The 15529-nt window shown below is 48.3% G+C and overlaps 1 protein-coding gene across 1 annotated transcript; it reads right to left on the reverse strand.

The window, feature by feature from the left end:
* Positions 1-276: 276 nt before the first annotated feature.
* zgc:158376 (uncharacterized protein LOC100101643 homolog) lies at positions 277-14716 on the reverse strand. Its single transcript, XM_056402562.1, has 11 exons — positions 14088-14716; positions 10879-11079; positions 6590-6733; positions 6402-6488; positions 5506-5691; positions 5266-5298; positions 3872-5142; positions 3169-3332; positions 2815-2976; positions 2135-2356; positions 277-1914 (listed from the first exon to the last, which is right to left on the reverse strand). The coding sequence occupies exons 2-11, from the start codon at positions 11062-11064 to the stop codon at positions 1631-1633; spliced, it is 2739 nt and encodes a 912-aa protein (XP_056258537.1). The 5' UTR covers positions 11065-11079; positions 14088-14716; the 3' UTR covers positions 277-1630.
* Between the last annotated feature and the right edge of the window lie 813 nt (positions 14717-15529).

A 15529-nucleotide genomic window follows, 5' to 3' on the forward strand; every position in this document is an offset into this window, starting at 1 on the left:
GTTCCCTGCTGGAGGAGGGAGGGGTTGCCCTTCAAAATAAAGCTCATCCATTCTTATTAACTGAAGTGTGAGGATCAAATACTTTGAGCAGATCATGAACGACTTCATCCTGCATCACACACACACTCTCTCTCACTCACACTCACTCACACACACACACACACACACACACACACACACTCTCTCTCTCTCTCTCACACACACACTCACTCTCTCTCACACACACTCACTCACTCTCTCTCACACACACACACACTCTCTCTCACACACACACACTCACTCACTCTCTCTCTCTCACACACACACACACTCTCTCTCTCTCACACTCACACACACACACACACACACACACACAGTCTGGATGGTTCAGGTACATTCATTCTGCTCAGCTTCAGCTCTGATCGCAGCCTCTGACCTCTGACCTCTGAGCACTTTTCTTCTATAAACTAATTTAACCATTTACATTCTGTCTTTAACCCAGGAAATAATGATGAGCTGACCCCCCCCCCCCGTCTGTTCGATCGACATCAGACTGAAAACACTGTAACACATCCGACGGATCTGGGTTTACTGGAGGCCCTGAAGGCAACACCTGAACCTCAACATGTCGCCCCCCCACCAGAGGAATCATTAATATGAACTAACACTAACGACATCAGACGTCCGTCTCGTTTGGTTTGAGGTTTGAATTTGAAATGAAAAGGTTCGTACACGTGACGTCATGTTGCCGTGTAGCGTTGAGTTTTCTGCCCCCCCCCCCCCCCGTCACAGCGTCATGAACAACCAGGACCTGGACTCTCAGTTCAGATCCAAGTGACTGAACCTGAATCAGCTGAACTCACAAAGAAGATTCACTCTGATTCATCTGTTCATCACATTTAAACCCCCTTCATTCAGAAAACGAGCCCCCCCTCGAGACAGACACCAGTTTAGAGACACACATGTTTAGCCTAGCTTAGCACAAAGACTGCAAGCAGAGGGAAACTGTTAGCCTAGCTCCAGCACCGTCTGATTTTCATTCTGACTCTGCACAGACACAAACGTCAGACTGTTGAAGATGGAAACTATCAAAACATACGACTGACTTCCTGTGTGTGTGTGTGTGTGTGTGTGTGTGTGTGTTTGTGGGGGGGGCAACAACAACTACAATCTGGAACATGAAGGAGGGAGTTTCCACATTTGTCCCTGTTCTGCAGCTACAGACAAGCAGGTGGACGCCGGGCGTGATGATTGGTCATAGGGTGGAAGGACGGAAGGAAGGAAGGAGGGAAGGGAAGGAGGGAAGGAAAGGAGTGTTTTAGAGGGGAGGGTTCAGAGGTTAAGGGTCATTTACAGTAAACTACAGATATATACACACACCCAAAATTGTACAGAGAACAAATATGTACATGCTCAGGGTTTCTATTTTTTAACTATTACCGACAACTTTTTCCCAAAATATGTCTCTCCTCCTTCTCCTCCTCCTCCTCCTCCTCCTTCTTCTTCTTCTCTTCCTCGGTCGATTCCAGCTTCAGGAGAATTGTTGCACAGGTCCTTTCCTCCTCTTCCTCACCTGTCTGTAGTGTAACGAGGTGGGAGGCGGGGCTTTCAGGCCGTCTGGACCGAGTGTCACATGACATGGAGGAGGACTTTAGCTGTTCTTCAGCAGTGTTCTGTCTTCAGGAGGACAGGAGGAGGAGGAGGAGGAGGCAGACGTGGAAGAGGAGGATGAAGCAGCGATGGTGGCGGCAGCGGCGGAGGAAGAGGAGGGCGTGGAGGAAGAGGATGTGGAGGAGGAGGAGGAGGTGTGGGAGGGGAAGGAGAGCAGCTGTCCGGTCTCAGAGGAGAGGAGGGAGCAGGAGCGCAGGTCGACCGTCTGCAGGGAGGAGCAACGCCGCAGCAACGGGACACACTGCTCCGTCACTTTAACACAACCTGAGACACACACACACACACACACACACACACACACACACACACACACACACACACACACACACACACACACACACACACACACACACACACACACACACACACACACACACACACACACACACACACACACACCTTTAAAGACCTGAGACAAACTCATTAACACAGGATCTGAGGACTCTCCAAAATAAAACAGGAAGTTAGAGTTTGGCGCATTTACCTGCCAGGTTGATGTGGGTGAGGCTCTCTCTCAGGGGGGAGATGGGGGAGGTGAGGGTGTGAACCGTCTGGTCCGTGATGTTTCCGCTCTGACTCAGGTCTAACCTGGTCAGGTGAGGGACGTAACGCACCAGCAGACGAGACGACGCGTCTGTCAAGTCCAAACCGGCCAATCGCAGCTCGGTCACGTTCTGGAAACGCCCCACTCTGGTTTCACCGTGAGCTGATCGACCAATCAAGGAGCAGAGAGAGACAGAGAGAGAGAGAGAGAGAGAGAGAGAGAGAGAACAAGCAAACAGATGTCACAATAATTAAGATTTGAAATGTTTCTTTCACCATGAGACTAAAATTTAAAGACGGTAAAAACAGCTTGAAACGTAAGATGGACCCGTTTATTCTGGCTTCTTATTTATTTATCTTTCTATTTGTTCATATATTTGAAGCTGTTTTACTGGTTTGTCCTTTTACTCTCTGATTGCTTCCTGTGTTTCTTTAATATCCTACTTTTACTTCTGTTATGTATTTTTTTTATATTTATTTCTGATTCTTTATTTTATTTCTACTTCTAAGGAAAAACTCAGTCGGTCGCACCTGTGCAAAGTGAAAGGGTTTGTCTGGGGCTCTGGGCACTTTAATGAGGGGTCTTGTTAACAGCAGTGTAGCAGGGTCTCTGTGTCTCACCTGTCCTGGTGTCAGGTGGGGGGGCGAGCAGCTCTCTCAGGTGCGAGTCTTTCAGGTCCTCCACTCTGCTGAGGTCCAGCAGCCTCAGACAGGGACAGACGGCCTGACACAGAGCCGACACCGCCGGCCACGGACACCCAGACACGTTCAGCTCCAGCAGACCTGAACAGGTGACACAGGTGAGTCACAGGACAGACAGCTGACGACGCCGTGAAGGTGATGAGCGTTAACAAAACTCAGCACAGACATTAAACTCAAGAGTCACTTACTAGCTTTGGCGAGAGCTTTCGACTCAATGCCATGACCTTATTTAGCCAATGAAAAGAGCACCTGTCACCACATGACCTAAGTTACCTTGCAGGCGGTTGATGAGCCACATCAGCTGTTTCTTGGAGATGTTGGTATAACCCAGGTTGAGGGAGACGGGCTGTCGGCGGATGATCCCGCTCAGCATGGGGGGGGTGATGGAGCGCTGCCGGCTCAGGTCGATCTGAGTCCACAGCCTCTTGTCACAGCACCTGAAGGAGACGCACAGCTTCAGACGCCGTTTACTGTACAGAGCCTAGCCTGGGCTAACGTTAGCCTAAACTAGCAACATTAGCATTTGGAGACTGTCATGGCCGCTCAGTCTGTTGTGATATTTTCACAGTAACATCATCCCTGTTATTCATTCACTACTGCTTACACACTGTAGGGAGGTGTGTGTGTGTGTGTGTGTGTGTGTGTGTGTGTGTGTGTGTGTGTGTGTGTGTGTCTCTCAGTGTTGACCCTTTTCTCCTGAAGAGGTTTTGAAGAAGTGGGCGTCGTCTTATTACATCAGATATAAGTGTTACACGGTCTCCTACAGAGAGCGTTGCATTATGGGTTGTTTGTAGCTTTAATGTTGCGAGGCTAACGAGTGTTTCCTGTGAGTCATTTATATTATTGTTTTGTTACTTGTATCACCATCTTGTTATTTGTGCTTTTATTGTGAAAACCTTCTGGTCTCACAGTTGTGACCTCATCACACTGAAACTGTGACATCGTCATGTGACGAGGTGCAGGTCTGAGGACTCACCAGCGGCTCCAGGTGCGGCAGACTCTCATGCAGACGCAGAGCTCGCGGTGGCTCAGGTAGGTGAAGACTCGCAGCCACACGTCCCGGGTCATGATGTGGGAGGCGCCACAGTCCAGAGGCAGACAGCTGGGCTCAGGACAGGTGGGGGGCGGGCGCACCAGGTGCCTCTCCATCTGAACGGGACGGGGGGGCGAGGGCACGGCCGGCGGGCTTCGCTTCATCATCTGGGAGCGGGGCGCCATGCGCGACGGCTGAGAGCAGGGAGACGCTGCCATCGCTGACATCATCAGGCCGCCTCCCCCTGGGCCCCCCCCTCCACCACCGTTTGAGGTGGGGATGGAGGAGGAGGAGGAGATGTTCCTGGACACCTGGTTCTTGCTGTTGCTACGGATCTTGTTGCCACGACTCCCGCTGCCTTTAGTCCCACCCCCTCCTCCCCCACTGTGTCTGTGATTGGTCAGAACCCCGCTCGCATTCTCCTTCTCCCCTCCCTCCCTCCCCCCTCCCGTCCCTCCTCGTGTCCGTCCGTTGCGCGCCTCCTGTCCATTGCTGCGCTGCTTCCCCGGGAAACCGTCATGCTGCGAGGACGGAGTCATCTGATTGGAGGAGAGGGGTGAGGGCGGGGGGAGGGAGGCGGAGTTTTTCCTGGTCCTGTCCTCCTCCTCTCCATCCAACAGCCCTCCTTTCCGTCCTCGCGGCGGTATCCCCGCCTCTCCTCCTCTCCGCCGGACCTTGTCCCCCCCTCCACCTCCCTGCTCCTCCTCACGTTCCTCCTCCTCCCCCCTCCCTCCCTCCCCCTCCGACTCCTCGCTGGCGCTGAAGCCCAGCTCGGCCAGACGTCTGTCCCGCTCCCTCTCTCTCTCCCGCTCGCTGCGACTCCTCTCCCTCTCCGCTCGGCCCCCGCTGCTGTTCCCGTAGACAACAGGAGGAGGCGGGGCGGGGGAAGAGGACGACGGCGAGGAGCCTCCCCCCTGCTCCCCCCTCAGGGACTCATCGGAGTCAGACTCGGAGTCAGACTCGGAGCTGGAGGAGGAGGAGGAGGAGGAGGAGGCCCGACGCTCCAGCAGACACATCCTCTTAAAACGCTCCAGTTTCTCTCTGTGGTGGGAGCGCTGGTCTGCACTCGACGTCCCCCCTGCTCCTCCCCCTCCTCCCCCACCGCCTCCTCCGGGCTGCGAAGAAGAAGAAGTGGAGGAGCCCTGCAGTCCTCCAGCTCCTCCTCCAGCCGAGGAGGCGGGGCCGTTGGACTCCAGCGCCTCCTGTTTGGGTTTCTGATGGAGAGAAGAGTTGTTTCAATTACAGCTGAACAACAACGGGGGGGTGGGGGGGGGGGGGGGGGGGGGGGGGCTGATCAGTGTCAATAACAGAAGAAAGTGTGAATGAAGCGTTTGTACCTTTTTGAGGCGTTTTTCATGGGCTCCTTTCATCTGGAGGGAAACAAGCAGGAGAGTCAGTCGGAGCTTTAACACACACCAACACACCAGACCACACCCACTCATACAGATCCTTCAAAATAAAAGCCCTCCAGTGACACCTGTGCCTCAGATTCCCAGGCTTTTATTGTGAAGCAGCTGCAGCTCCAGTGAAGTCCTGGATCTGAACCGGATCAGGATTATCGTCACCACGGTGCCCACCTTCTTCTTGGGCCCGCTGTCCTGAGGCAGCTCCTTCTCCTTCTTCCTCTTGTGCCCCCCCTCCGTCCTCCCCCCCTCGTCCATGGAGGGAAGGGCTTTCTTTTTAGGGGGAGGGTCGTCCGTGAGCTTCCAGCGACCTACCTCCCCGTTATCCAGCCGGCGCTTCCCCGAGCCGTCGGCCTGGTCCTGGAAACACAAACACAAACACACAGACAGACAGACAGACAGACAGACAGACAGACAGACAGACAGACAGACAGACAGACAGACGTGTCAACCTGTTAACCCACTCCTCTCATCATACATGAGCCATGACTGAAACTGAACTGTGACAGCTGATCTGTTGGCGCTACACAACGTTCACTGAGGCTAATGGTATTAGCTTGTTTAGGCTAAAATAGCGACATTAGCAGCTACAGTTCTCAGTGTCAGAATATTACACTGACTTTCTGTCACTATAACTATATGTAGAGGTCTGTGTGTGTGTGTGTGTGTGTGTGTGTGTGTGTGTGCGTGTGTGTGTGTGTGTGTGAGATGACTAACATGATGTAGAAGAAGAGTGAAGTCTGTCCTGAGAGTTGTCAGAAGTGAAAGGGTTAATCTGGTACGGTGGCCTAGTTATGACATCTCAGCGCCTCACTGTTCGTGCTGATTTTGTCACGGACAAAAAATATATTTGTTGACCTTTTTCCCGACACTAAAGACGCAGCTTTAAATCTGAAACTACCAGTGAATAAAAACTTAATGATCTGGAAGATCATTAACAGACATGAACTAGTTTCTGTTTAATTAGTTAAAAGAGAAGAAATAAACATCAGCAGGGGAACCACAGTCTTAGTCCCCGAGGTCCCGAGTACTGGTCCCGAGTACTGGTCCCGAGTACTGGTCGGACTCACCTTACTGGTCTTGCCCTCCTTGTGGCACTTGGGACACTCCCAGCAGTTTGGGATCTCATCGTTGATGATTCCTTCAGCTTTGCCCATCTGAGGAGAGAGAAGCACGACAGGCTGAGCTCGCTCTGTCGGACAAACACAGGTTGACAGCGGGAGGCGGTCCAGGTCTCCGTCAGCTCAACAGCACCCACCTTCAGACAGCTGGGGTGGATGATCTCGTTACAGATGGTGCACTCCATCAGAGAGAGGCTGAACTTCTCCTCCTCCGAGTCCACGGTGTCCTCCTTCCCCGCCTCGCCACACGCAAAACACACCGCCGTGTGAGGCAACACCGGCTGTACAGAGAGAGAGACAGGTGAGTCAGACAGGTACAGAGAGAGAGAGACAGGTGAGTCAGACAGGTGAGTCAGACAGGTACAGAGAGAGAGACAGGTGAGTCAGACAGGTACAGAGAGAGACAGGTGAGTCAGAGAGGTACAGAGAGAGAGAGACAGGTGAGTCAGACAGGTACAGTGAGAGAGAGACAGGTGAGTCTGACAGGTACAGAGAGAGAGAGACAGGTGAGTCTGACAGGTACAGTGAGAGAGAGACAGGTGAGTCAGACAGGTACAGAGAGAGAGACAGGTGAGTCAGACAGGTACAATGAGAGAGAGACAGGTGAGTCAGACAGGTACAGAGAGAGAGAGACAGGTGAGTCAGACAGGTACAGAGAGAGACAGGTGAGTCAGACAGGTACAGAGAGAGAGACAGGTGAGTCAGAGAGGTACAGAGAGAGAGAGACAGGTGAGTCAGACAGGTACAGTGAGAGAGAGACAGGTGAGTCTGACAGGTACAGAGAGAGAGAGACAGGTGAGTCTGACAGGTACAGTGAGAGAGAGACAGGTGAGTCAGACAGGTACAGAGAGAGAGACAGGTGAGTCAGACAGGTACAATGAGAGAGAGACAGGTGAGTCTGACAGGTACAGTGAGAGAGAGACAGGTGAGTCAGACAGGTACAGAGAGAGAGACAGGTGAGTCAGACAGGTGAGTCAGACAGGTACAGAGAGAGAGACAGGTGAGTCAGACAGGTACAGAGAGAGACAGGTGAGTCAGACAGGTACAGAGAGAGAGAGACAGGTGAGTCAGACAGGTACAGTGAGAGAGAGACAGGTGAGTCTGACAGGTACAGAGAGAGAGAGACAGGTGAGTCTGACAGGTACAGTGAGAGAGAGACAGGTGAGTCAGACAGGTACAGAGAGAGAGACAGGTGAGTCAGACAGGTGAGTCAGACAGGTACAGAGAGAGAGACAGGTGAGTCAGACAGGTACAGAGAGAGACAGGTGAGTCAGACAGGTACAGAGAGAGAGACAGGTGAGTCAGACAGGTACAGTGAGAGAGAGACAGGTGAGTCTGACAGGTACAGAGAGAGAGAGACAGGTGAGTCTGACAGGTACAGTGAGAGAGAGACAGGTGAGTCAGACAGGTACAGAGAGAGAGACAGGTGAGTCAGACAGGTACAATGAGAGAGAGACAGGTGAGTCTGACAGGTACAGTGAGAGAGAGACAGGTGAGTCAGACAGGTACAGTGAGAGAGAGACAGGTACAGTGAGAGAGAGACAGGTGAGTCAGACAGGTACAGTGAGAGAGAGACAGGTGAGTCAGACAGGTAAAGTGAGAGAGAGACAGGTGAGTCTGACAGGTACAGTGAGAGAGAGACAGGTGAGTCAGACAGGTACAGTGAGAGAGAGACAGGTGAGACTGACAGGTACAGAGAGAGAGAGACAGGTGAGTCAGACAGGTACAGAGAGAGAGAGTGACAGGTGAGACAGACAGGTACAGTGAGAGAGAGACAGGTGAGTCTGACAGGTACAGTGAGAGAGAGACAGGTGAGTCAGAGAGGTACAGTGACACAGACAGGTGAGACAGACAGGTACAGAGAGAGAGAGTCTGGTTTCTTTTTTCTCTTTGGATGAAGTTCAGTGAGAAATAAAAACTGTTCTCCTGCGGAGGAAGAACACTGAGGTTCTGTCTGTTCTCTCAAATGGAACAGTTCAGTCCCTCCACAGGACCAGGACCAGGACCAGGACCAGGACCAGGACCAGGACCAGGACCAGGACCAGGTCTCAAACCCGCTCTCAGCACTGAACCTGATGAAACCTGGTTCTGGGTCCCTTGAGGTTCTGGTTCTGTGATACTGTCATGGATCTGTTCTGTGTATTGTGTCTTGATTTGATATCTGTTTTATTTTCTTATTTTATTCCTGCGTCTCGTCTCAGACGTGAGTTTGAATGTGAGTGATGTGACCTCTGAGAATCCACCAGAGGGCGTCTCTCCTCCTGCTGCAGGAGGAGGAGAGGAGCATCCCTCCCCCCTTCCTCCTCACCCCTTCCTCTCTTCTACTCCTGCAACCCCCCCCCTCCCAACCCCCACCCCCCTCCTCCTGCTGCTGCTGCTGCTCCACCCGTAAGAACAAACAAACAAATAATAAATAAATAAATAAATCTACAACAGAAATAATATGAACAGAAGCAGATCTCCAGGCTCAGTGTGTGTGAGTGTGTGTGTGTGTGTGTGTGTGTGTGTGTGTGTGTGTGTGTGTGTGTTAAAGCATCTCTGTGAAACCACGGAGATGGATCAAAGCCAACTCACAGCTCCAGCAACCATCTCTGGTTGCCACGGAAACCCAGCATCGTCGCCTGCTGGGCTCCAGCTCTCCACTGATGCTATTTGAAGAATCGACACAAATGGAGAAAAAAAAAAAAAAAAAAAAAATCACACCTTCAGTGTTTGAAGATGTTCTGAGTCTGTCTGTGGGTGGAGGACATGTTGTCCCCCGTCCTCTCACCCTCAGAGCACGGGCTGAGGGTCCAGACCTGGTTTTAGAACCAGGTCTGACAGTGACAGACCGAGTTGTGACAGCTGTGGATGTTTTTAATTTGCTGGATTAGACCAGGAACACTGCGTGGCGTGTGTGTGGCGTGTGTGGCGTGTGTGTGGCGTGGCGTGGCGTGGCGTGTGTGTGGCGTGTGCGTAACATCTTTCTTTTCATTTCAGCGCCCATGTTAACATGTTAGAGCGACACACTGCCTGCGTGGCGGCTGCGTTGCGTGATTTACAGATTCCGCGTCTCACCTGTTTTTCACACATGATGCGAGAAAAGCCCTGATGATGTCATAGCGACATCATACCAGCAACATTACATAAAGGGTTAGAGTTAGCTCTGAGTGGAACACCTTGAGTATAAGGTTGAGCTTCGACCTGAGAGGCCAGACATACGACCTTTAACCTTTAACCTTGGAACAAATGAGAGTATGAGGGAAGAAAGAAGAAGCGACATAAAAAAGGTTTGTGTTCTTTTTTAAAACATTATAAAATAGCAACAGATAATGTAGCTAGCATTAGCTTTAGCAGCGTTAGCTTATCTACAGTCTGTGGGCGTTCCTCTTAGAGCTCCCCTTAGAGGCCTGGAGCTCTGACGCCGTGTTGTCTGTTTTTGTTGTTGCATAGTTTCTGTATTTGCAGCGTGTTTGTTTGTTTGTTTGTTGTTCATGTTTTTGTTTTCTCTTCCTGCAGCTCGTTTCGTTCTTGTATTTGTATTTTGTATTCTCCTGTTTCTGAATCTGCAGCTCGTCTCTCCTGGTGGAAGTGTTTTGTCCTTGTCGGCCACTGTAGGTTCCTTTAATATTAATTAGCTGCTGATACAGAGACTGATCTGATGAATATATTGATCTAAATGTTGATCAGATCTGAACACCTGATCTTTCATGAAGATCCAGACTGAAGGTTCTGATGTGGATGAAAGTTGAACTGGAGGATCTTCCCGCACTAAAGATCTCTGCAACTGCAAGTGCTACTGTGGCCCGTCATCAGTCGCTCTCAGAACTGTGGTTAATTAGCGACATGTGGCGTCACCTGCCATCAGCATGCTGGTGATTACACCTGCTGAAGGTGATGATCAGCGCTGGCTCAACACCTGAAGCCGGGAACACACTGCCTGTGTTGTGTGAGCCTGGCTGAAGAGAATCATGTGTGTGATCACACCAGCTGTGTCTCTACAGAGTTTACAGGTTACTGGATGTTGGATTTCTCCTCATTAATAATTCATTTGATTTATTTTTGACAGACATCATGAGTAAAATGTCTCTGTCTCCACATGCAGCTGCTACAATGGTTAAAAAATATATTTGTGTCTTTCATGTCTGTCATATTCAGATTCAGTGGAAGAGGTCACTTTTATGTGATGTTGCTGGTGTGATGTCATAGTGACATCACACCAGCAACATCCAGCAACATTCTCCAACATCAGGATCAGAGGTCAGAGTCCACACTGCCTGCTGGGTCCCGCTCCTCAGAGGTCAGAGGTCACTGTGTTTTCATGAACCTGAATCTGAGAAGTCACAGCTCTCCTACACAGGTGAACAGTCAACTGGCACCTGTCAACCAATCCACTCAGAGTGTGCAGAGTGTGAATACTGTGTGTGTGTGTGTGTGTGTGTCTCACCGCTGTGCACTGTCTCAGGAGGCAGGACTGCTTCATCCGGCCGGGCCCTCCGAACTTCTTCATGTCCTTACAGAAGTGACACTCTCCACACTCTGTCCTCATACAGGCCTGGCAGCGCCGGCACCGCGTCCGCCTGCGCCTCGCCCCCCCGCCAGCCCCCCCACCCAGCGCCTTACTGCCCGACATCCCCGAACAAGTCAGCTGCAGACAGAAGACGGACACAACGTGAACAGTGGAAACAGTCTGCACCTCATATGGTTAGAGTATGATCACACCAACAATTATTTTCATCATTAAAAGGAAAAGCAGCAAACTGACACAGTTCAGGAGAATTTTCTGCATTTTTCTGTTTTTAAAAAAAAAAAGAAAAAAGAAAAGTCTTGTCATGATTAATCAATTATCAAAACAGCTGCAGATCTATATTCTGTTGGTTGACTGATTAATTGACGAGTCTTGGTGAGTTGGGAGGTCGGTGTCGATGTCCAGCTCAGACTGAAACTGACTGAGCAAGAATAATAAAAAACATGGACCGTCAGAACCACGATTCAGCTACACAGAGCAAAACAAAACTTTCCTCTGGTACTACATTTTTCTCAAGTGCTGAACTACCGCATTCCTACGCACAAGCGCAACTACGGAGCGCACTGTATCACGCCGCAGCCGCAGGTCAGCTGAGCGAATCAGAAAGAGCTAAACTTTGTTGTGGTGGGAAGATAAAGAGTGGAAAATCTTCTACATGAAGCTTCATTTAAACAGATGTTAGTGTTTCAGTGACGTCTTTTAAAAGTGTCAAACAGGTGTTTTCTTCTGGCCCCGCCCACAGCAGCTCATCACTCTGCTAGTGCACCGGTCCTCCTGCTGCTCCTCGAAACTGAATCTACTGCAGGAAACACTCTGACTGAACATGACGACCTCACATAACCCCACGACTGGTCACCTGAACTATCACTTTAATGATTATAGAAAGCAAACATGGAGGTTTTAAAATGTCAGAGAAGTGATACATGTCTGTTATAATTTCCCACGGTCCGAGGATGTATTCAAATGTTTGGTTTTGTTTGACCAGTGGTCCAAAATAATTCAATTTGATCAAATCCATTTTAACAAAAAGAAAATTACAAGACACATTTTAGTTTTATTTTTTACGCTTTACTCCCTCAGATGTATTTGTGTAAATAAACAGTCAATCACCAGCATCACTGGAACTTGGTCCAAGCAAGCTGCATGCTGATTGGCTCACTGACACCGATGAGATTTACTCACTCACTCCTGAGGGATTGAATGATGAGGCATTTTTCAAACCTCGATAGAATCAAACTGAGTCGGTCCGTCCATAAAGGCATCGCAGTTCATTTCCCTGCTCTGTCTCTGTGAATGGGAAATAAACCAAGTGTCTTCACTCTTTTCCTACGTTTCCTCCTGCCGTCCACACGACTCCAGAGCTTCTGAGCTGCTGGACCCGTTTTATTTTGAAAACTCTGGGGTTGTGTTGTAGTCTGTGCGGACAGAAACTGAGACCTTTGTAAACCATGAGGTCACACCCACGGTCTCTCCTGATTGGCTCTCATCAGCCTGGACTACCAGTGGTGAATACAACATGAGAATGAATGACAGTGTTACTGACCTTGTTGTCTTTGCTAGCAGCTGTTGTTCACTTACATTCTCTGTTTTAATGCTACAACTGTCTTTGCTGGAGACAATCTACTTCCTGTTTACACCGGGTCACACATGCTCAGTTTAGGTGAATGGTCATGTGATGTGTTTTCAGGTGTGACAGTCTGGATGGAAATCGATTTCGTTTGAAAATGAAACCGTAGTCGTGTAGATGTAGCCATAGATCACAGGCAGTAAATCTAAAGAAAGCTTGTATAAACTTTATTCAATATTCTTGTTCGCTGTAATATCAGTGTGATGTTTTATTTCTGTCTAGGTGGTTGATTTTGATTCTTGTTGTTCTTTGTTCAATCTAAAAATGTGATTTGATGCTTTTCCCTGTTTATCAGCTTTGTAAACTGAATCTCCGATGAAACAAGACATCTGAGGATGTCACTATTTTCTGACACTTTACTCAAAACAAAAAATCAGAGAAACAAGAAAATGATCAGCAGATAATAATAAATAATCATTATTTTAATATAATTAAAAAATGAATGTGACCAGATAAGATAAGAGTCAGATAACTGATGGGTAGAATCGTTCATTTAAAAACAACAGTTATTTAAGTTCTTGCTAAATAGAGCTGCTAGCTACTGTGGCTAGCAGTAATAATAATAATAATAATAAACAGTAATAATACAAACTATTTACAGAGCAGTCCACTGTCATTTCCAACAGCTGCAACCACATCTAAAAAATACCTCATGTTACTGTTCACAGCAGACAAGAATATATAACAAAATAATATCAAGAATATTTAAGACATTAAGAAATAAAATTCATGACCAGAAATACAACTATCAATTATGATCATTATCGATTAATCCGACACTTTTTCTAATTAGCCAATTGATCATTTTGTCTCTAACATGTCTGAAAATATAAATAAATGGGCTTTATATTTCCAGATGTCTTGTTTCGTCTGAAAAACAAAGATATCTAGTTTCCTGTCATGTGTGACCAGGACAGCATCAAATCTTGACATTTAAGAAGCACAACACTTCAGCTAATCCTCATTTTTTCTTAAAAATGACCAACAATTAATGGATTATCTGAATGGGTGCTGATTAATTTTCTGTGCTGACTGATTGATTAATAGACCAACTGTATTTGAGGCCTTTACAACCTCCTCAGGTGATTTTGAAGGAGCTGATTTAAACGCTTTAAGACTTTATATGACCTGCGAGAATAATGAAGATGCGCATCTGGCACCACTTGGAGCTGCTAACGGCTAACAGCTAGCGTGTCACAGTAACCTACATTTAGTAAATGCAGCCAAACATAGGATACCTGCGGACGTTTATAAACGGCGTGTGTGTCGTTAATTAAAGAATCACATTTCTGAAATGACACATGATCCCTCCCCACCCCCCTGGTATCTGAAAAAGGTAACGATACGGTTGCTAACGTGTTAGCGGGCTAACTGTCCGTTCGCCCCCCGCATTACGCTTCCTCTTTCATTATCTCTCTGCTCCATAAATCACCCCGACTGGGCAGGTGGGGGTCAGCAAACACCTGGCTAATAATGGAGGTATCAAACTGCAGGTGCTCACCTCTTCGTATCAGGTCGCATGCTCCTCGGTCGCTCATTAGAAATAATATTAGCCAACAGTTAGCCAACGTTAGCTTCGGTGCAGCGCAGCTAGCTGTCCGCTTCCTTGTTCCTTTCTCCGCCAGGCTGCTGTTAGCTCCGGGCTGCTTCACACGCGTCCCATCGTGGTAGCCTCTGGTGCTCCGGCTAGCTCCCAGGCTCACCTAACGGACCCGTTGTGGGTTTAATGTCTCGATTACCAAACTGATCGATATCGATAAGTGAAGGGCGCAGTGAGTCGTGCCCATTCACTCCTCTCCCCCTCTCTCTCTTCTCTCTCTCTCGCTCTCTCTCTCTCTCCTGTGTGAGTCTACCTCTCTCTCCCTCCTCAGCACGTTACAACGTGTTCCTCTGCTCTTCTTCCCGGGGGGGTTCAAAACACCTCAAACCGCTCATTTACCGGAGGAGCAGGGTTTTAAAGCCACACTTGGTTATAACCCTCCACAGGAACTATGCACCGCAGATCACCGCATGAACATGCATCAGATGTTGTGGATAACGAGCAGCGCGCCGCTATTGTTCTCCGTGTCTATTGTGTAGCGGCTGGCTGCGGGTCTGTGCGGGATCTGGTTCAGTGTTGTGAGTCAGCTGGTCTCCTGTGACACATTAACCCCCCCCCCCCCTCCTCCACCTCCACCTCCCTCCCCTCCCGCACTGATTACATCACACAGGTGACCACACATACCGCGCTTCGTTTTTACCTCGGAGGGAGAGAGAAAATAAATAAATAAATGTAGTAAATAAAATATGGGCAGCGAGAATATGCAAGTCCCGCCTCTACGTGATTGCGTCACGATGCGTCAGCTGCAGAAAGGCGTTCTGGGATTTGTAGTTTTCACCTTTTTGTTTTTATTTGCCAGCTTTACACTTTTAAGGAAACACATTTATGTCAGAAAAATAAAAGATATATGAGTAAAAATACTTATGTAACTAAAAATGTGCTTATTTCAAGTTTAAGGCAACATGACATTTAAGTAAAAATTATGATAAAATTTGCTAAATCAAGTCCAGATTTTGACATGTAGGATGCAAAAGTGCTTTACTTTCAGAAATCTCCTTTTCACGACAAAAAGAAAAAAACAAATTTAATATAGGATCAAAAAAACTCACGATTAAGAGCTTGCTGCACTTAATTTAGTTTCTAAAAATTAAAAAAAAAAAAAGTAGTGTCTGCTCCGTCACCGCTCTTTGTTTTTACCTCAGAGGAAGAGAGAGAGAGAGAAAATAAAATATATAAATTTGTGGTTACGTCATGATGCGTCAGGTGCAGAAAAGCATTTTGGGATTTCTTTTTTGTGTCGTTTTTATAATTAAAGAAAACGTGGTTGTTAATTTAAAAGGAAATATATTGCTTTAACTCATATGACATCTTAAGTTAAAATGTTACAATACTAAGACAACATT

Source organism: Seriola aureovittata, chromosome 17 (assembly GCF_021018895.1).
Source record: "Seriola aureovittata isolate HTS-2021-v1 ecotype China chromosome 17, ASM2101889v1, whole genome shotgun sequence".
NCBI classification, from domain to species: domain Eukaryota; kingdom Metazoa; phylum Chordata; class Actinopteri; order Carangiformes; family Carangidae; genus Seriola; species Seriola aureovittata.

Coding starts and splice junctions, on each gene's coding strand:
- zgc:158376 (XM_056402562.1), bottom strand. CDS start 11,064: ATGTCGGGCAGTAAGGCGCTGGGTGGGGGGGCTGGCGGGGGGGCGAGG. Junction 5,299..5,505: donor ACAGCGGGCCCAAGAAGAAG/GTGGGCACCGTG, acceptor GTTTCCCTCCAG/ATGAAAGGAGCCCATGAAAA. Junction 3,333..3,871: donor TGCCGCACCTGGAGCCGCTG/GTGAGTCCTCAG, acceptor CGTCTCCTTCAG/GTGCTGTGACAAGAGGCTGT.